Raw genomic sequence first — 22,288 nt, forward strand, 5'->3', positions numbered from 1 at the left:
TTCACCCCTTTCCAAATCTCTCATCTGTAGAACTTCGATCGTGCCTCGATCGAAACCGGTCCCCATTCTCAAAACATTGAAGGGTGGTGCTGCCATTTAGAAGCCGTTAGGGCAGTGGTTCTTAACCAAGGGGTCTAAATTTCCAAGGGGTCCTCTTGATTTAAAATAATAATAATTTAAAAAAACGGTATTAAAATAAGCTAAAACGCCTGGAAATCAAGATATTATGGAAGCTTGTTTCCGCCACAGAATAAAAAATAAAAAAAGGTAATTGCGACATTTTATTTCACAATTCGGATTTTTTGTTTAAGAATTGCATGATATAAAGTCGCAATTGCGTGTTATAAAGTCAGAATTGCATGATATAAAGTCTGAATTGCGTGTTATAAAGTCAGAATTTTAAGATATAAACTCACAATTGCATGTTATAAAGTCAGAATTGCTTGTTATAAATGAGTTTGTAACACGCAATTGTGACTTTATAACACCCAATTCTGATAAATAAAGTCAGAATTGCGAGATGTAAACTCGCAATTGTGATATAAAAAGTCGCAATTTTAGAAAAAAACCTGGATGTATGACATAGTCTAATTTTAAAAGCGTGATTTCTAGACTCCATGGGTATTTTTATATTGGGGTAGAAATTTTGATAAAAAAAAAAAATATATATATATATATATATATATAAGAAACGAGGCCTTCGAATATTGCTGTGGACAATGTGGGTCCTTGGAATCCAAAAGGTTAAGAACCTCTGCATTAGTGGATACAACCACTCCAGCTTTCTTGGTACTTTCAAGAAAGCAGACAGAGTGGGAACCGTTTTTTAGCAGCCTTAGTTTCTGAAGTATTTTTCCCACTCATTTTATTCATTGGCATTTTTTTTTTTTTTTTAAATCTTCAGTGAAACCCAAACCATCCAGCTCCAAGATCAATCACCACAATTCAACATTTCATCCCATGGCATGATGCATTGTAAAGAACGTAGTTCTAATCAAATAGTAAAGATTCAAAAAAAAAAGTAAAACAATACATGTAATACAGGAGTATATATCACCTTAAAAGGTTTATGCAGTATTCTTAAATATCAGTTTCTCTATAGAGAAAATGAAAGCCCCGCTCTGGCTCTGTTGTGTAATTGGATTGGAATGAGAACAATACATAAATTCCCTGTTAAACTCACACCCATCTTCATCCTCCTAAATATAAAGAGGATACAACATGGTGGTGACATTTACTTGCATTTTTAGGACAGTGGGTGAGGATTAAAGGACTATGCAAGAGCATTGGGACAGGGCCATCTCTCCCACCCTTCTGCTTTTCCTTTTTCTGCCTTTTCCACTTCCCTGTCATTTTGAGGTTACGTTCAGCTTTTAAGCAGTCTGAGGGGTCTAGTTCAATGTCATCCTAATCCTCTAGAGTCATTTAGAGTCTGCTTTCCTCTCCCCTTTCATGTGCAGAAACTGCCCAGGACAGCAACACACTGCCAGCAGAACTGACGGGCGACTCTTAGCATGACAGTATTCACTGGCACCGATGTATGAGTCTAATGCCTTGAAGTGCTCCTCAAGTATTTTGTGATTTAGTTCCTTTAAGTATTTGACATGGTTTTCACTCAGCACTATATTTTGTGAGTTGAGTTGCTCACAAATGATGGTTTCGAGAGATTTTCCACAGTTAGCATTTCTTGTCTATGACATACATGAAATTATTTAGCATGATAACCATTCTTAACACAGTGTCCAGTCTCATTGTGTTAAAGTGATAAAATGATAAATTGCATATCTATCTTAAACTGAGATGCAATAACGTGCCATGCTGCAAACCATTTTATTGGTCACTTTTTGTCATGTTGCCTTGAAAGTGCAATTATATTAGACATCACACATATTGTATATTAGAAATCAAATCTATTTTGATTGGCTGTGATTTTGTTGGTTTGATTTTGTTTATTACATTAAATATGTTGATAAATACAAAATTAGAGCGGGCCCAGTCCTAATACTTGAGGAACACCAGTGGCTAAGACCATGCCCTTACAGATAGAGGCTTATGTGTTGCTTTGCTGTTGACAGACTGCTCTATAGTGTCACTCCAGACAACATGGAACATGGGAACAAACCACAATGTTTCATCTATATTTAGCTAACACTAGCTCCTTCAAACATTATCCTTATATATCCATCACCATAAGCCAATGCATAATAGTGATTACACATTAACGGTCTGTTTTTTTTCTCTCTTCCTCCCAGTTGCTCCAACAAGCGACCTCCTCCAGTAACCTAGGAGCGTTCAGTGGTATTCAACAAATGGCAGGTGAGATACTGATCTCAGATCTGTTACTACCCTACCCCCATTGTAACTCCTCAACTAAACTCCCATCCCCCCCTACTAAACCATTCAACCCAGCTCAGGATTGCATAACAAAAACCCAGTTTGACACCTCAACCCCTGAGCAGATCCAGGATCAGCAGAGGTTCGGCTGAGAACATTGTCATCCTGCCTCAGAGTTTAGTTTCATCATGCTGCAAAATTCCTGGCTTTCTACAATGTGTAGCACACCTAGATACTTTGTAATGTTTGTAAGTGTATGTGTGTGTCAGATTTGATTGAGCCATTCTTTCCACGCCTGTTCCAATGTACATCAAACCCTTTTTTTTGTTTGTTTCTTGGAAGAAGAGTTTCATCATCCAATCACTTTTCCTTGCCTGGGGTCTGTGAGGCTTATAGGAGACCAGATCATGATGATACGCCCCATCAACCCTCAGATGCCTTCAGCTTTTTACATTTTCACTTAAGCAATCCTTATCCAAAGAGGCCACTTATCACAGTTTTTCTCATGCCACAAATACTGTACCTTGCAGTATTTTTCAGCAACAATATGGATCCCTCATCGAAGCAACATATGTTATTCGTTCTTTATGCTGATTTAGTTTAGCACTCTGGAATATGGTTAGTGTTTTATAACATCTGCCAATGAGCTCCTGCTTGCTCTCGCTGTTAGACAGGTGTATGTTATTCTCTCTTTGACAGTTATGTTGCCTCTGACATCACGCTAGACACAACAAAACTCGGAGCGAAAGTTTCTCTTTGCTCGGTTTCCTTCTTTTTTCCCCTCGTTTTCAATGTTTTTCGTTGTCTTTTGCATTACATTCCCAGTGTGCGTCTCTGTTCTTGTCAGGTCTTAATTGTGGTCTGTTTATCAAGCTGCCAGGCCTTCAAGGAAAGTGAAATATTTATAGCACACGGTATTGCCTAATTGCAGCTGCTAAGGATGAAAGAAAAAGAACGTATTAGCATCTAGAATGGCTTACAGTGTGTGTAGGATGAGTGCCTTTATCTCCTAAAGCCTTCCCCCCTGACAACAGTTTTGCACACCAGAGAGTGGCTTCCTCATTAATGTAGGCTCTTGTGGAGAGGTTGAGCAGTACTGTGGTGTTTTTGTTTACCATTATGAAGAGAGTCATGGAAGCTCTCGTTTAAGTTCAGTGGTACATCTGTGACAGCCTCTCAGCGAGAATGAGGTTCACATTGAGCCAAACCAGCGGCAGCTGCCACCACACAATTAAAGAGCGAAAAATTCCCACATTACCATAACAATAGCATTTTCTGGAACTCATTTTTAAGGCAATATAATTACCAAAAAACAGCTTAGTTTAGACTTTTAATAAAACTGGTTTATTTGCGGAAAATAATGGGAGTTGGTCACGCATGATGGACGAAGTAGTTTGTTATTATACTTGCAGATTATATACAGAAATGTGTCAGCGCTGGATTAATGGAACCATTCAACTAAAAAAGGAAAATTCCGTCATTTGCTCAGTCGTGTCGTTTCAAACATGTATGACTTATTTTCTTTTGTGGAGACGAAAGGAAGACATTTTTCATGTCCAAGCTGCTCTTTTGCACACAACGGAAATAGTACAGAACGTTGTTATGTGCATACATTGTACATTTATTTACATCAACCAATGACATTTGACTTCGTTGATGCCAAACTTGGTACGACATCTTGATGTTAAATATTTGAATTTACTTCAGCACAAATTAACCAAACTCAACCAATAACTGAAACAAGTACTGAAATACTGAAACACAGCTGAACCAGCTAATCAAGGTCTTCAGGATTACTAGAAACCTCCAGGCATGTTAAGCTGTGAAGCTAATGCAAGAGACGCACGCAGGTTTGAATTCGATCTGCTTCATCCCCCATTTCTCCGTCTCCCTTTATACTTTTTTTTTTGTTCTTTTCTATTGTCTCTTTCAAAGTGGCACACCGGCCAAAAATTTAAATGCAAAAAGTTCAAAGTAGACCATTGCATAATCCCAAGCCAGAAACCTGTTCAAGATGAGCAGATAAACATATCAAGTCTGTTTGAGACACTACTTGAAGTGTGAATCGATAGGAGCTCTCAAACTCAACAGGATTTGAAGGCTTTTCTCGGCTGAATTGTGAAATCTTTGGACCCCTCCATCTGTCGCCTGGCAACCGGCTATGATTGGCAGACGATATATACAGCTGACATCTGCTGTGTCTGTGCTGTGGGTGGAGTTACGAGCCATAAGGAGCTCCATTACACATGATGAACATTCAGCGAGAGCCAGCATCACCTCTTTCCTGACACCTCTCTCTCCACTCAGTCCGCGAAGAGTGTGAACATACTGCACGGATGGATCTCTCTTTTTCCTCTATCTCTCTCTCACACTAGCAGAAGTGCCCTTCTCAACCACAGAATTCACATTGTGCCAAATACCCAATGGCCATTTTTTACACTTGTGTGCCAAAAACTCAAAATGGGTTCTTTTCCGCTTTATTCAGAAGGACAAAGGCGGTCACAAAGCCCTCAATTTCAGAGTCCATTTCCGTTGTAACCTCTCTTTTTGACCTCCCAGCACTGCACTCTCACAGCTTTTCTAGCTTCTTTTATACTATATACTATTCAAGCTTGAAGTCATGATACATGAAATCAGAAATGGCTTATTTAATTGATCTTTAACATTCCTGGTCTTATTGGAAAGAATTATTCAATAGAATCACAACTTTTTGCCTTCATAATCTTTCATTAAAATGTGATAACTAAAATGACTTTTGTTTCGGGGTGACATCACAAATTCCTTCTGATTTTCAACCCCTTCCTTCAAACCACCTATATTGAGGCCACTTTTAACAGGTCCTGCCCAACTTTCTCTCTTAATTTGTTCTCGTTAAATATTCAATTTCTTCCAGAAATGCCACGCTATGGAAGTAAACTGGGTTTTGAGAGCCTGTTTAGGACCTGCAACACGTTACGGATTTATCTCTGCCCTTATATCTTGACCTGGGCTTTGTTTTGCAATTAGAGGTAGATTTCCTGCCTCTAATCACCTTCTGTGATGTGCTAATTAGACTCTTAATGCACTCCTCTTGCTTGCTCAGTGGATTGGGAGGGCAAACAAACCGTGGCATCCCCTGAAGACACTGTCTGACCAATCCAAATTACATGCTACTGCTGTCTAAAGGGATAAGGCTTGGAATATATACAGTTAGGAAAATAAGTATTTGAACACCCTGCTATTTTGCAAGTTCTCCCACTTTGAAATCATGTAGGGGTCTGAAATTGTCATCGTAGGTGCATGTCCACTGTGAGAGACATAATCAAAAAAAAAAAAAAAATCCAGAAATCACAATGTATGATTTTTTAACTATTTATTTGTATGATACAGCTGCAAATAAGTATTTGAACACCTGAGAAAATCAATGTTAATATTTGGTACAGTAGCCTTTGTTTGCAATTACAGAGGTCAAACGTTTCCTGTAGTTTTTCACCAGGTTTGCACACACTGCAGGAGGGATTTTGGCCCACTCCTCCACACAGATCTTCTCTAGATCAGTCAGGTTTCTGGGCTGTCGCTGAGAAACACGGAGTTTGAGCTCCCTCCAAAGATTCTCTATTGGGTTTAGGTCTGGACACTGGCTAGGCCACGCCAGAACCTTGATATGCTTCTTACAGAGCCACTCCTTGGTTATCCTGGCTGTGTGCTTCGGGTCATTGTCATGTTGGAAGACCCAGCCTCGACCCATCTTCAATGCTCTAACTGAGGGAAGGAGGTTGTTCCCCAAAATCTCGCAATACATGGCCCCGGTCATCCTCTCCTTAATACAGTGCAGTCGCCCTGTCCCATGTGCAGAAAAACACCCCCAAAGCATGATGCTACCACCCCCATGCTTCACAGTAGGGATGGTGTTCTTGGGATGGTACTCATCATTCTTCTTCCTCCAAACACGTTTAGTGGAATTATGACCAAAAAGTTCTATTTTGGTCTCATCTGACCACATGACTTTCTCCCATGACTCCTCTGGATCATCCAAATGGTCATTGGCAAACTTAAGACGGGCCTTGACATGTGCTGGTTTAAGCAGGGGAACCATGATTTCAAACCATGACGTCTTAGTGTATTACCAACAGTAACCTTGGAAATGGTGGTCCCAGCTCTTTTCAGGTCATTGACCAGCTCCTCCCGTGTAGTTCTGGGCTGATTTCTCACCTTTCTTAGGATCATTGAGACCCCACGAGGTGAGATCTTGCATGGAGCCCCAGTCCGAGGGAGATTGACAGTCATGTTTAGCTTCTTCCATTTTCTAATGATTGCTCCAACAGTGGACCTTTTTTCACCAAGCTGCTTGGCAATTTCCCCGTAGCCCTTTCCAGCCTTGTGGAGGTGTACAATTTTGTCTCTAGTGTCTTTGGACAGCTCTTTGGTCTTGGCCATGTTAGTAGTTGGATTCTTACTGATTGTATGGGGTGGACAGGTGTCTTTATGCAGCTAACGACCTCAAACAGGTGCATCTAATTTAGGATAATAAATGGAGTGGAGGTGGACATTTTAAAGGCAGACTAACAGGTCTTTGAGGGTCAGAATTCTAGCTGATAGACAGGTGTTCAGATACTTATTTGCAGCTGTATCATACAAATAAATAGTTAAAAAATCATATATTGTGATTTTTGGATTTTTTTTTTTAGATTATGTCTCTCACAGTGGACATGCACCTACGATGACAATTTTAGACCCCTCCATGATTTCCAAGTGGGAGAACTTGCAAAATAGCAGGGTGTTCAAATACTTATTTTCCTCACTGTATATATATATATATTTATTTTTTTTTACAATGGCTTTGGATTCTGTCTTTGAGACCTTGCTTTCCATCTCCATTGACAAACATTAATGTTTACTTGGCGTCTTGCAAGTCCATGAGACTGTAGGGTGTCCCATTTTTCTCAGTTCTAATTTTCAGAGGGGTGCTCACTGCTCACCATCTCCCTGCATTTCGTCATGCCAAAACTTGAGACGACAACCAGACAATATTTGGGACGTTAGTCACAATATTGTGGACTTGTAGGAGGGCGACATTTTGGGCAGGGGCTATAATTCTCTTGTGCACTTCCTTAACAAACCAAATTCTGTAATTCTGAAGTCTTTTGTGTCTATTGTGCGTTTTCTGTTTGTGTGTGTGTGTGTGTGTGTGTGTGTGTGCTTCCTCATAGTATAGAGTATATACATTTCGTGTGTATATACGACACATGCCGTACATTTTTCTGTTGTACCACTTCCAATCTCTGTCCTTCTTGGCTGCGAGCCACTTCCCGCAGTGTGTTGGCGCCATGGCCACTGCATGTAGCCGTGCCCCAAACACGTTAATCTAGAGTCACCTTTAGAGTTTCTTTTTAGGTAGATGCACCAGAGCCCACGCGTAGAATCAGATCTTCTGTACCAAATGCTTCTACACACAGCTCCACTAACTCTTGTACACAAGGACATGCACTCGTAGAGCATTCAGTAGAACATGTGTGGTTCCTTTAGTTTGGCATGCACAGAACACATGCACGCAGACATTGACACTTTCTCTTTCTTCAGGTATGAATGCTCTGCAGTTGCAGAATCTGGCCACTCTAGCAGCAGCAGCGGCTGCAGCGCAGAGTTCGGCCAGCCCGTCCACTGCTAACGCCCTGACCTCCAGCACAGGGTCCCTGGGAGCCCTGGCCAGCCCAGGTAACCAGAGGCTGTCCCAACATCATCATCTTCGATAGCAGTATCATTTCCACCATAGAGTCGTTGTCCCTTCATTTGTCGTAGTTGAGTTCGTCATTCTCTTTGGTGTCTGAACATCCTCCATCGTAATTCTTTTAACTTAAGTTTTCATTGTGTGTGTGTGTGTGTGTGTGTGTGTGTGTGTTTGTGTGCGTAGTCCTTGGCACCATCCATCATGGTTCATGGTCATCATCATCATCATCATCATCATCATCATCATTGTGTTTGAGAGAGTGTGTCGATATGTGTGGCGTTAAGCTGTTGTGCTCCGTGGTTTTAACCGTGCTCCACTCATTTTTGGAAAAAGTTGACGTGAAAGCAGGCGACACATTAGTGTGACACATGGTTCTATGGTTAGATTAGCTTCTTTGTGTCTCGCTTTGAGGCTTGAAAATTTCATTCAAACTTGCATAAATGCAAAAGAAGCAGAGGGAAACCATTGTATATGCTTAAGAGTTCTTTTGTTTCGAGGGATGTTTTGTATTGTATTGCTCTTTTCTGAAAACATTATTGTCGTCATCATCTTCATGATTGCAATAATCCTCATTGTTGATGACTCTTATCTTGTCTTTTTTGTTTTTTGAAATTTTAACCGATTTCCTTTAGGAATCAATAAACCATCATGCTTGTATCCATCTGGTCATTTATCCATCTTATCCACTTTATTAAAACTGCAGGATATAGAAAAATAAAATAAAAAATATTTTAATATTCAAAATAAAAAAATGTTTACTAAATATTTATATATTAAAAGTATATAAATATTTTTTTTTAAATGCATTAAAATAATTGTTAAATAATCAATGGAGGTTTTCAACACTTTCCACACTTATTTTCATTTGCATGCATCAATATGTAAAAATACACAATAATAAACAGCAATATTTTCAAATAAAGTGAATTGTGAGTTTTGATTTGATTCATTGTAACAGACTGTTTCAACTGATTCACAAAATCGAATCAAACTTATCAATGCAAACAACATGTATTCTACTGAAATTTAAATTGGGCTCTATAAAAAAATCTCACAAGATAAGGACGGATTGCGAAATTAGGGTACGTTTACACGACAACGATATTCTTAAAACGAAGAAGTTTTTCCTGTGAGTTTCCCGCGTTCAGACGACACCATTGTCAAAACGATCCCCATTCACACAGATCCGCTAAAACGACTAAACGCTGAATTCTGCTGCCAGGCCAGTAGATGGCGATGAACCACTATAGACTGAACACGTAATATGCATGAGCATGAAGTCATCGTCTTCAGAGATTCCTTTTTTTGTTGTTTACACAGAGACCGTTTTCAAAAACTTGCACTTTGAAACCCGTTTTCAAAACTTAGCGTTTTCAGCCTCCCAAAACGCCGTTGTCGTGTAAATGAACAGCCAAAACACATAAAAAGTTTTACGTTTTTACGTTTCGTGTAAACAGCCCCTTAGTCCGATGATACCCTTTTTAGGAAACCTAATGTGCAAAATTGCGCAATAAAATTATTGCTGATATTTTGATATTGATATTGCCAATAAAGTTGCTGTTAATATATCATGAATGTTCATTATATCGCCCAGTGCTGCCATCTATCAATGAATCAATCAATCACCCATCCATGCATCCTTCCCTCTGTGTACCTCCACCAAAGCTTTTATGTATGTATCTTTAACCATTTCAGTATCATATGCGACTGTATGTGTGCAATCAAACATCTCTCTTTTTCTCTCTTCCATTTCTCCACCTGTCTCTCCTTCCCGCTCTGTCTGTCTTTCCCCACAGCAGGTTCCACGGCTAACTCCGTGGGTGCAATGGGTTCCCTGGGTTCTCTGGGAACACTGCAGGGTCTGGCTGGGGCCACCGTGGGCCTCAATAACATAAATGCACTAGCAGGTAGCGTCAACAGTGAGTACTACCGTCCATCGGCCTCTCCATCTCAATCCATACAACATCATCCCATACCAGCCGCCCACTGCGCATAGAGATGCCCACAGTCTCCCAAACACACACATAGAGGATGTTTCTTAATGATTTACTCTGAACGTATGCCAACTAAAGCAAGGGCATCTCTCTGGGCTTCAGTGAGAGTTTGTTGGGTGAATTTTTCACATGAAGTACTGCTGAAATATTGAAACTGTGTGTGTGTGGTTTGTAAAATGCCTCATTGTTAAATCAAATCAGATCTGATCAAATTCATTTGCTAAGTCAAAACAAATGTAACCCATCCCTTGTAGTCGTGAGTGTGTTTGCACCAATCGGCCACATCCTCCACACATTCACACATGCTAACACACCGCTAAATCATTGCTCTGGGTGTTTCTATAGACGTGCAATTGTTTTGTCGCTATTGTGTGTGTATGTTGTGTATATGTGTCTGTTTTATGTTAGGTAGGCTAGTCTTATCCATGAAGAGCTAGAAGGTGCTGTCCGACATGTGTACTCAAGGGATAGTTCACCCAAAAATGAAAACAAGTCAGTCTTCTGTGGAACACAAAAGCAAATGAAATGCTATCCCCCCTCCCATATAGTCAAAGTTAATGGGGTCCAATGTTGCTTTGGTCCCTATTGACATTCATTGTATGGTGAAAAATGGACGAAGAATATAATTTTGTGTTTTACAGAAGAAAGAAGGTCATATGAGTTTGGAACGGTATGAGGGTGAGTAAATGGACATTTGCAAGAGTTAGTTCACCCAAAAATGAAAAATGTGTCACCAATTAATCACCCACATGTTGTTGCAAACCCATAAGACTTTTGTCCATCTTCGAAACACAAAATATATTTTTAATGAAACCTGATAGATTTCTGTCCCTCCATTGAAAGTCCATTCCACCAAAGCTTCAGAAAGTTCAGACATACATTGTAAAAGTAATCCATAAGAATCGAGCAGTTAGTCAGATTAAACAGTTTATATTCATTGACGTGCAAGAACAAATGTCGTTAGTTCTCAATTTTCGATTACAATCTGTTTATTAAAAGCTCCAAAGTTTTGGTGGAATGGACTTTCAATGGGAAAGACAGGTTTCATTAAAAAACATGTTTTGTGTTTCAAAACTCTTATGGGTTTGAAACGGCACTGTTCCTTAAGGTTAATAGTTGGCTTCTGTTGGGTGTTGTGATATATACAGTTGCTGGTAAGCAGATGTTTGGCATTATAGCTGTTACCACATTGTGTATTATAGCACAACTGGAATGCTGTATTGACAAATCAGCATTCAAGACCAGAACTATTCATTTTATACTAGAATGTACCTAATGGGCGTTGCGGAATGTAATTAGTATGAATAGGCGAGCTAAAGATCACTGTGGCCTGTGCATGTGTATATGTCAGTGTGTCGGCATGCGGGCAAAATCTCTATCTCCAACAGTGACCTTTTAGCCAGGTCTCTAGTTTTATAAATCAAGTTTTCTTCAACAGAGCGGCTACAATTTAAATTCATTCAAATGACTCTCTCTTGCACATACACACACTCCCAGTGCTCATTTAAGAGGCTGTATAGTGTAATTGAATATAAAAGGTCAGTATTGTAATTATTGCTGGATAAATGAGGGAGCTGGCCGTCCAAGCACTTCGCTCATCATTTATTGTTTCCAGGCCGTCAAGCCAAAAGGCCAGTTAGTAAATACTCATGAATCAGTCTTTATAAGCATGATTTGCTTTGTTGTTTTACATTATGAATATTGGTTGCCACAAGGGACTTTACTAATCTTTTTTTTTTTTTTTTTTTTCTGTCATAGCTACAAAAATAATGTATCTGATTCATCATATAGACTATCATTAGCCCAAGGAGAGATTTGAACAAAATGGAATATCCAATTAATCTGTTAATTTAAGAAATAACTGACAGATTATTTGATTATCAAACTGATAGACTAATAACTTTAATGCCACAGGAATTTGAACTCTATCGCTCGCGATTACTGAGGTTTGTTACTATCATAAGTTAAGGATCAGGGATGGTATGAGAAAGGATGTTGTTTGATCCCTGCTGGAAGCGAGACATGACGTGCTTTTGGTCCATAACCATTGTGCTTTTGACCACCAAACCCCAGGTTGCTCAAGGTGGATTGTGCTTGCAATATGATTATGGTGCAATCTACATTCTGAATTATGGACCTTAAAGTAGAAATGAATAAATTAATTACAAAATAATAATAATAAAAATATGTATTTTGTTTACAATGTAGTTTCTATCTATCTATCTATCTATCTATCTATCTATCTATCTATCTATCTATATATATATATATATATATATAGAGAGAGAGAGAGAGAGAGAGAGATAGAGATAGAGATATAGATATAGAGATATAGATATATAAAGATATAGATATTTCACATTATTACTGTTTATATTTTTATCAAATAAATCCAGCCTTAGTGAGCATACGAGACTTCTTTCAAAAACATAAAAAAGTCAGTAATGACCCCAAACATTTAAACGGTGATGTTTGTGTATATATATATATATATATATATATATATATATATATATATATATATATATATATATATATACAGTGCTATGCATAAGTTTAGACACCCATGCTAAAGTTGACTAAAAAGAGGAATAAAAAATAGAGATTGGCCTAGAGATTGGCATGGTTTTATTTCAGTTAGCCTAATAGCTGGTTTGATTTGCATTTAAAGATGATCTTATGGAAAGTACCCCATGCCAATCTCTAGGTATGGTGAAGGCTATATGATGATGTGGGGCTATTTTAATTCCAAAGGCCAAGGGAACTTTATCAGGATGCATAGTATCCTAATTTTTTTTTTTTTTTAATACTTAAAAATAAAAATCTGCCTGCCTCTATGGGAATTTAACATAGGGGTGTACTCACTTATGCACCATGTATTTTAAGGAAGAACATTTATTTATTTACGATACATTATTCATTCACAAAGAAAATTGGTGTCCTTAAAGGTTGGATTTTTCCTAATTTTTTAAATGAAGGCATTAAGTTCAATTTCCAAAAGATGATTTTTTATTCCTCTTTTTAGTCAACTTTAGCATGGGTGTATTCACTTATGCATTGCACTATATATATATATATATATATATATATATATATATATATATATATATATATTAAGTTCATCTGCACTGATGCTGCCCATATGTTTACAGAAGTTACTCCCTGAAGCACATGTGCATCTGTTTCAGCAGTCAGGGTTTCTGCTTTTAATGGATCCAAGGTTGTGTTTGTATTTTATTAAAAGTTTAATGTTTTCCCCACAACCCCTTTTTAATACAGCCAAGATTGCTGACACGAATAATGAGATAATTAGATGTAGAGTTCCACTGTGTGAGGTTAAAAAGGTGATTGGTCAGATGTTTCTGTGTGTCTGAGGGTCGCCGTGGTGATCGTTTCGTGCTGCTATTGTGACATTAGTGTGCATGTGTAGGCCGCGCTCCTCATTTGCATACACCGGTCAGTTTATTATGTACTGTATCTTCTGTATATGTGTGTTTGTGTGTGTGAGTGGGTGCCGTTCATGACGTATTGTCCTGTCGAGTGTCCTTCGTGATTCTGTTGTTTCGACAAGCAGCGTTTGCTGTACTTTCTGTCCAGTGTCGTCTTTTTTTTTGTGTGTGTGTGTTCTGTGTGTTTTTGTGCGTGTCGTGTTGTGTTTTGTTGTAGAAACACACCCTGAGTCCAAATTCTAACGAGTAAGAGCACTTCTTTTTTCTTTATTGTTGGGTTTTATGTAAAGTTGCTCACATGCTCTCAGGTATGGCAGCTCTGAACGGCGGGCTGGGCAGCACGGGTCTGAGTAACGGGTCGGCCGGGCCCATGGACGCTCTCACACAGGCCTACTCAGGGATCCAACAGTACGCGGCTGCCGCCCTGCCCACCCTCTACAGCCAGTCCCTACTGCAGCAACAGAGCGCTGCGGGCAGCCAGAAAGAGGGTATGGACATAGCGTACAGTTAGAACTAGCTCAACTTCAGTTCATATGGAGCTACATCAATGACAAAAGTAAAAAATAAATAAATAAAAATTTGAGGCTACAATTTAACATGGTTGTTCAATACAATAATGATTATTTGTTTGTTTATATGTCCTAAAACTTCAAGGTTTAAGTGTTGTTTATTAGGAATACATTTTTGTTTTTTAAAGTTCTGTGACTTTTTGATTAAAGGGGTGGTTGATTATGATTTCACTTTTCTAACTTTAGTTAGTGTGTAATGTTGCTGTTTGAGCATAAACAACATCTGCAAAGTTCCAACGCTCAAAGCAAAGCTCAAAGTTCAAAGCAACCCTAAAATGTACATAAACCACGCCCCCGGGAACTCGATTTATAGATTATCATGACAGAATATGCTAATCAATGACTAGAAGATAGTTAACTCCACATCAGCTGCATAAATTCTTCAACTAAGCATTCAGAAATGTCCTGTTGCTTTCTACATGTTGTCACTTCTTCTTGAGCCTCATTGTCTGACTCCGGTTTGAACATAAAAGGCTAAACGTTTTTGAAATTTTCAGTGCATGTCTGTGTGAGGTAAAAAAAACTCTTGAAGCTCCGCCCTCTGTGCCGGGAGCAGCAGCTCATTTGCATTTAAAGGGACAGACACAAAAACTGTGCGTTTTTGCTAACCCTCAAAAAGTGACAAATTTAACATGCTATATAAAAATATCTGTGGGGTATTTTGAGCTAAAACTTCACATACTCTGGGGACTTCAAAGACTTATTTTACATCTTGTGAAAAGGGCATTATGCCACCCCTTTAAGGAAAAAAAAAATGCACATCGAGGAACAAAAATTATAGGTTTATTTTATAGTAAATTATATTATTTTAATATATAATAGTAAATACGATGGCAGTTTCGGAGTGTCTTCATTTGTAATTGTTCAGTATAGATTGACATTCCTTAATGCAGCGCAATAGTTGTGGATTCTTCACGAAACGTGGACACGTGTATGTTTTGTGCGTGTGAAACAGGACCTGAAGGAGCCAACCTGTTCATCTACCACCTGCCACAGGAGTTTGGGGACCAGGACATCCTACAGATGTTCATGCCTTTCGGAAACGTGGTGTCTGCCAAAGTCTTTATCGACAAACAGACCAATCTGAGCAAGTGCTTTGGTATGAACTGACTTGCAAACACAGGAGACAACACAGAATTTACCAGTAACAGTTATTTGATTAAGGCTTAGGTGTATTTTATTTGGCATTAAACTAGTCATTGGACTAAAACAATAAAAAGGACATTGATTTTTTAAATAACTAACAATTATGGTAGTAATGGCATTATATTTATTTATTTATATTTTATTTATAAAACTGCATATTTGCAGCTAATAATTCGTTTTTATGTAGTCTGTTTGCATTTTTTATTCAGGAGCCTTAAGCCCGGGACACACCAAGCCCTCTGGCATTGTCGGGCCGCACCGTTGGCTCTAGTCGGACACGTCTGTTTTTTTTTGTTGTTGTTTTTTTTTAAATCGTGTTGAATCGGCGGCGTCTGTGAGAGAGAGAACTCTGATTGGCTATTAAGCTTAGCGAATCAGAATAAAAGCGAAAGTGATAAAGAAGGCTGTTATAATTTTACATCATCTTACCTGAGCATTCGAACGCGCGGATATTTACATAATAACGAGCCGACTGGAATGAAGAAAGTGATCAGCGTGATTGATATTCAAAATGATAAGCAAGCGCTGCTTTGTTAACGGTTTATATACTGTATCTGCAGTCCAAGTTTCCGGGTTCCCTTTTTGAATGACGAATATAGAATATTAATACCTGCTGATATAGACAGATATTGCCTTAGGCGCAGACGCAGAACGCACAGCTAGTTGACAATCACCTTTAGTACTTTTGGTGTGTTCAAGCACAGCTTTTTAGCCGAGACGCAGCTGACGAGAGGCGACAACACAGTCCACTTTCGCCGCCGCTAGTGACATCGGCTTGGTGTGTCCTGGGCTTTATACTCCATTCTCAGTCTGAATAGTTATGGATTTTCCAATTTAGTTTCAAATCGTTTAGTTGCATTGGAGCAGGCGCCAAACATGACTTGCGATCGAAAAGACATTGTGCTGTTCATATATCTTTTTTTTTTTCTCCTTTTCCTCTATCGCAGGTTTCGTCAGTTATGACAATCCTGTGTCAGCGCAGGCCGCCATTCAGGCAATGAACGGGTTTCAGATCGGCATGAAGCGTCTCAAAGTCCAGCTCAAGCGCTCGAAGAACGACAGCAAACCGTACTGATCTTAGCACTAGGGCCTCTCTCATGTTACACTGCTAGGGTAAGTCCCCACTGCTGCCACGGTTACTAAACTGGGACTCTGGGGGGAGGGGGTGCACGAGGGGGGGAGTTCCACCCTTTGACCACCAGGGGGAGCCACTCTCCCATAACCTTCTTTTCAGCTTTTTTTTTTTTATTTGAATTTTTATTAATAACAGTATTATTATTTTGTCTCTTTTTTTTTTTTCCACATGAACGCTTCCATTTCCGCCATTTTTTTGTATGACTTGCGATGGATGAACAGCTATTATTGGTATTTTTTATTTTTACTTTGGGTCATGTGTAAACTATTTGATTTTTTTTTTTAAAGTAAATATTTATACAGTGGCTATTTCATTCTATGATGATAACAACAGCAGAAAGGAACGATGTATAAAGTATTATTTGTTTCTCTTTGTGAACCTGAGGCTTGTAAAGACAAGTAGAGAAGGTTCCGATATGATTAAAAGCACCAATATGCACATTAACCTTTGCCCTTTGGCCTCTGGTGTCGGTTCAGGGCTTTGCTGCTCCTTCGAACCCTTGGCCCACTGGCACTAGAGAGGAAAGGGTTAAACCCGCTGTGGCCTCTCTGTAGTCAACGGCAACAACTGCCTAAACAGCTTCCTCAACAAATACTTGCCGTCAAATGTTCAGTGATTTTTTTTAAAAATTATTATTCATTTTTTTTGTCAGTTTTTATTTTTTTATTTTTTTTATTTGTCTTTTTTTTTTTTTTTTTTGGAAGAAAAAAAATTAGTCCGACTTTTATGCGTCAGATGATTGTGGTCTTTGTCCAACTGAATTTGTGTAGAGCATTAAAAAAGATTTTGATCTGTCGATGGTTAAAAAGAATAAAGCATTCTAGGTTCTATGTGGAGGGGTGGGGAACTGAAAACTTGACGTTTATCGAAAGAAAAAAAAAACCTTAAATTGCAGAAAGCCACAGGCCTGTAAATTTTATTTGTAAAAAAATGCAGTTCTATTTTTATACAAAATTTCTACTGCCTCTGAAGTAAAGGACTTTATTTATTATCTTTTAAGTTATTGGGTTCGGAAAGTCGTGCTCTCTCTATCCTGAGCCTCGTCCGCTAGTCTTCTTAAACCACACAATCCACACGCGTGAGGAGATCACGTACAAAACCCCTCGTTTTCTTTCTTTCTTCCTTTCTTTCTTTCTCTCACCATTTCCCACAATCCCATCTGTCACGTCCCCATCATATCTCTGTCTCGACTCTCTCTTCCTCTTCTCTCTTTGGTCATAAGTAGTGGCACTTCATAAGTGAAATCTCTCTTTTTCGTTTCGTTTCATTTCGTTTCGTTTCGTACTGTTTGGTTTTTGTTCGTACGCTCCAAAAAAAAAAAAAAAAAAAAAAAAAAAAACTGAATAGTTTCTCCCAAACGGCGATCCATCTGCGGTCTCGGATCGGAGATCGGACCAGGATGGATACTTTTGGGTGTGTGTCCGTATGGAGGAGATCGAGTGTGTGTTTGTACTCTGTGTGTGTGTGTTTGAGTGAGTGCCTCATTTACATGTACGTGTTGGCAATCTATTCCAATTTTGTGTATTGTACGATTAAAAAAAGAAAACAGTTAAAAATGCTAATGTGATGTTGGTGAAACGCTGGTTGATAGCGCTGCTGCTGCTGTTTGTTTGTTTGTTTGTTTGTTTGTTGTTCTCATGGTTTAATGATGTTAGTTGTGTGCCGGAGCTGTGTGTGTAACTCTCCTCTCCCGTTTTCTTCCCTAGAACTCATCTCCATGACTCTATGCTCATCGTTTGCCTAGCATGTCTACGTGGCGTACAAAAAAAAAAAAAAAAAAAACGTCTCATCGTCCCGTCATTGTTTCTGATGTCTTTCTGAGTTCTCCTGCTCATAATCTGGTCTCCTTTTACTGATCTTTGTACTTTGATCTTAGCCTGATCTTTTTGGAAAAAAATTTCGCATGTGACCTCATTTTGAGCTTTTTTGCCTGTTTTTGTTTTTATTTAGTTTTGTTTTGTTTTTGTTTCGATTTAACTGGTGAGGGAGGGAGGGAGGGAAGGAAGGAAGGGAGGAAAGACAAAAAAAAAAAAAAAAACAATAATAATAATAATGTGAAAACGCTGCATTCACACTCTAGAGACAGAGTATATTTACTAACATAACCAGAGCATCATTTTAAGAAAACAGAAAGAAAAAAAACTACAAAAAAAAAAAAATTCCTGTGGCAAATCAATTACGAATATTTGCGTTTGACTTTTTTTTTTTCTTTGTTTTGTTTTTTTTGTCAGATTATTATTTTTTTCTCTCTCTTTATGTTGTTGTTTTGTTTTCATTCATTTAAAGTAAACTTGAACGTTCAATACAGGGATTGGCGTTGGGACTTACAGTTGGCAACACTCTTATTTTGAGGCCTGCCGTAAGAAACCCACGCTGGTTTCTAGACGAATAGACTACTTCCACGCAGTTTTAATAAAAGAAAAAAAAAAAGCTGCCTGATCGATATTAGAATCTCTCAGAGCTTGCTCGTGGTTTTTACATTTTTCAGGCAGTGTAAAGTTTTTTGATAAGGCCATTTTAAGTGGCTTGATTTCTCATTAAAGTCTATATAAAACCACTTTTTTCTAGAGTAGTAAAGGTATTAAGAAAAAAAAACACATACACACACACACACACACACACACAAGATTGCCCTGTTTGGGGGGAAATGCTACCTACGTGTCACACCTTTTGCTGAACTGACTTACAGTTAGACAATCCGTGGTTTAAATGCACATGAAATGACCTATATTTTATACTGTTTAAATGTATAGAGGAAAAAACAGAGTTTGTGTAACCCGCGGTCCCGTCGGTGCTTTTCGTGGATAAAGTCGTGGTTTCATCAAGTCTAACAGTCTTATTTGTCTCATGTTTTTAAAGAGAAGACTAAAAATCAATTTACTTGAACAATAGACAAAGCCTTTCATACGTACTATTACTACTACCTTTTTTGTTTGGTTTATTATTTGTATTTCTTTCTTTTTTTTTGTTTGTTTTGTTGGGTTTTTTTTTTTTTTTTTTTTTTTTTTTGATAGGACTCCCTCTTTGCTAAATTTCTTGTTGGGTAATTAGCTATATAAAATTATTAAAAGTTACAGTGTCAGCTTGTGAAGCATCTATGTCATTATATTATTTTATTTCTATTGTGGGAAACAATATTTAGATGTGTTATGTTGTTCAGCAAAATGTGATTTTTTTTTCTTATAAAGAAAAAACAAGATGAGTGGAATTTAGTGCCAAATTCTGACGGTACATCCTGCCTACAAGCTTCAGTGTTTTACTTGTGAAATTATTTGATAACATGGGTATTTTATTACGTAAGTGTTTTGTATGGAACCCTCATATTTAAAGATATAGATTTAAAAAAGGTTGTTAACTTGCTCTTCTGTGGTCTTGTTGCCTGAAAATGTTCATGTTTTTTGCTTTTCTTTCTTTTTTTCTTTATTTGTAAAGATGTAAAAAGTGCCCATGTGTCATAATCACTCTCACAAGCACACACACACATACACATACACACATACACACACACACTCACAGGTAAGCACATACGCATGCACGCATACACACACCTGTGCTAAAGGTTGACCTCACAACCCTCTTTTCTTTGACAGTGTGTGTATGTGAGCCCCTGAGATTGAGTCTCAGCAGTTCTCCTTATACACACACACACACACACACACACACACACACAAAGGGTCCAGTTACACCACAGAAGCCCCTATTAGGAGCCAAATTTCACAGGACAAATTCATCTGATACATGTTTGTCCGTGAACAATTTGTGTGATGGGACAAAATATTAACGCATTTATGTGAATTGTGAATCAGGCGTTGAACTTTTGACCATCATGATAATACAGGGCCATCGCGACAGCCTCTTTACACACCTAATCATCGAACAAAAGCTGATCTGTGTTCCTCTACGTTAAATTCTGAACGTCTCAGTGTAGTCTCGCTTTCTGCTGCCTTTATCAGGACTATTTTACGTTCGTAGAACAACCAAAACTCCGTCCTGATGCCAAAGTAGTTCAACGTGATCCGCAGTGTTAAATAGCGCCTGTAGCACTTTGCTGTAAACGTTTACACATCGTTCAAACGGCCCGTAAAAAAATATTGTTTACAAACGTAGTTTACAGGCAGCCCCCTCAAACCAGTTTACTTCACTCTATAGCACTATTTTATACCCAAGCTCTGCCGTTGCCTTAACACGTTGATCAGTATTAATGGGCTGGAATACATTGCTGCACATTTAAAATGTGTGCCAAGGGTGTGTGTGTGTGTGTGTGACTGTACAGGTGTGTGTGCTATGATTGGTTGTTCGCTGTCTATTCGTCCACGATATTTCTAATCTTTAGCCAAAACTGGATCAGCAAAAATGTGTGACAGTTAAAAAAACAAACTCATTCATGAAACAAGAATCTTATGTACATTTTCGTACAAACTGAACAAATTTCTGTAAAATCATTCTTAAGTGAATTACTATATATGTGCATAAAGAATTTGTATAAATTGTTTGTAAACATGTTTAACTCTTTCCCCATCATTGACGGAAATTTCCGTCATTTATGAGACAAAGTTTTCCCGCCATTGGTGGGAATTTCCGTCATTTGTGTTTTCACTGTTATACGGAAGGGGGCGCTATTAGGCATCTTCTGAAAGAGGACTGGATCTCCTGATCAAAACTCGTGCGTGGAAGATGCAGAAACAAGCGATATCATATGTATTTATATGCATATAATAATGCGATTATCGGCTATAGGACTGTGAAAGCATTAGGGGTGTTGATGGACTCGATTTACTCCATCTATGTTTTGATCATCGGTTTGAATCTGTTCTGGATCTAATCAAAAACTTTTTGCTCAAAATATTGCTTTTTTTAATGAAACTTACCCACATTCAAGTATTGATAAAAAAAGAATGCATGAAGCTAAAATAAAACTTTTTTTTTTTTTTTAATCTGTTATTTATTTTGAAATATTGCATGTTCAGATGTTCATACAACAAAAATGTTCTAGGGGCCATAACGTTTTTTTGTGAAAACGCTGGCGGGGAAAGAGTTAAGTAAAAAAAAAAAATTCTCACAAGCACAATTTATTCATATTTTTTTGTAAGTCATTCTTACGCGATTTGTGACTTATGACCATTCTTGTCGCACACATGCAACAAGAATTAGTGGTTTAACGAATGGTTTATACAGAAATTCGCTCTTCTCGTGTTTCACGAATGAGCCTGAGGCCTGAAATACGTTTGCCTATAATTTACCCCTTAGTTTGATATTGGGAAGTTCGAGTCAAGTCAGTTTTATGATATGCTGCTCCCTTTGCCAAATCATATAACCACTAGCACAAACACAAAAGCACATGCGCATTAGCACAGCGTTAACACGCAGTATTAAAACTGACGACTTCTTACGTTTACCCAGTACAGCAGTCAATTTCGACTCGTTGAAAACTTTGTTCGCAAGACCGAGTTCTAAGTGGCATGTAGGGAATTATAATTATGCTAAATTTTAGTTTGGCCTCATTTGATTCGTTTGACTTGATATAGCCTAATATCACTTTAAAATGAACTGCGGTTCGGCTTAAGTGTTTTTACCTCAGCTCAGTGCAGAAATATCGATATTCGGTCGTTTCCATCACGGTGTTTTACTTCGTATACCACACTTCATCACAATCAACTTCGGGACTTCAGACAAACAGGGTAAGCATTCACGGCCTGCACAATTCACACACACACACACACACACACACACACACACACACACACACACACACACACACACACACACACACACACACACACACATTTGTTAGATGTTTAGTAAAGCACAAACTCACAGGGGTCCGCAGGATTTCTCGCTGAGACTCTTCACTCAGGGGTTTTACGCACCGCACACATCTGAAATCTGTTTGTTGTTTCTTTTGTTTCTTTCTTTCTCTTAAGTGCTATTTAACAAGTGTATTTTAAAGGAAAAAA

The 22,288-nt window shown here is 38.3% G+C and overlaps 1 protein-coding gene and 1 long non-coding RNA gene across 51 annotated transcripts in view; one reads left to right on the forward strand and one right to left on the reverse strand.

The window, feature by feature from the left end:
* celf2 (cugbp, Elav-like family member 2) overlaps positions 1-20,131 on the forward strand; it is a 145,519-nt gene extending 125,388 nt beyond the window's left edge. For 6 of the 50 annotated variants that reach the window (XM_079868375.1, XM_079868355.1, XM_079868344.1 and 3 more), the window contains 6 exons: positions 2,253-2,316; positions 9,841-9,960; positions 13,793-13,972; positions 15,009-15,152; positions 16,147-16,312; positions 18,041-20,131. In XM_079868375.1, coding sequence (XP_079724501.1) covers positions 2,253-2,316; positions 9,841-9,960; positions 13,793-13,972; positions 15,009-15,152; positions 16,147-16,274 — 636 coding nt within the window. In that variant the 3' untranslated portion in view covers positions 16,275-16,312; positions 18,041-20,131. Of the gene's footprint in view, positions 1-2,252; positions 2,317-7,893; positions 8,029-9,837; positions 9,961-13,774; positions 13,973-15,008; positions 15,153-16,146 lie in introns of all 50 variants that reach the window. The other 44 variants (XM_079868352.1, XM_079868372.1, XM_079868343.1 and 41 more) reach the window with 18 other exon arrangements.
* A 1,256-nt stretch (positions 20,132-21,387) lies between these two features.
* LOC307156795 lies at positions 21,388-22,157 on the reverse strand. The gene is made up of 2 exons (XR_013820804.1): positions 22,089-22,157; positions 21,388-22,027 (listed from the first exon to the last, which is right to left on the reverse strand). It is a non-coding gene; the product is annotated as an uncharacterized lncRNA (long non-coding RNA).
* Positions 22,158-22,288: the final 131 nt, after the last annotated feature.

This window comes from Squalius cephalus (genome assembly GCF_949319135.1).
Source record: "Squalius cephalus genome assembly, chromosome: 4".
Taxonomy (NCBI): domain Eukaryota; kingdom Metazoa; phylum Chordata; class Actinopteri; order Cypriniformes; family Leuciscidae; genus Squalius; species Squalius cephalus.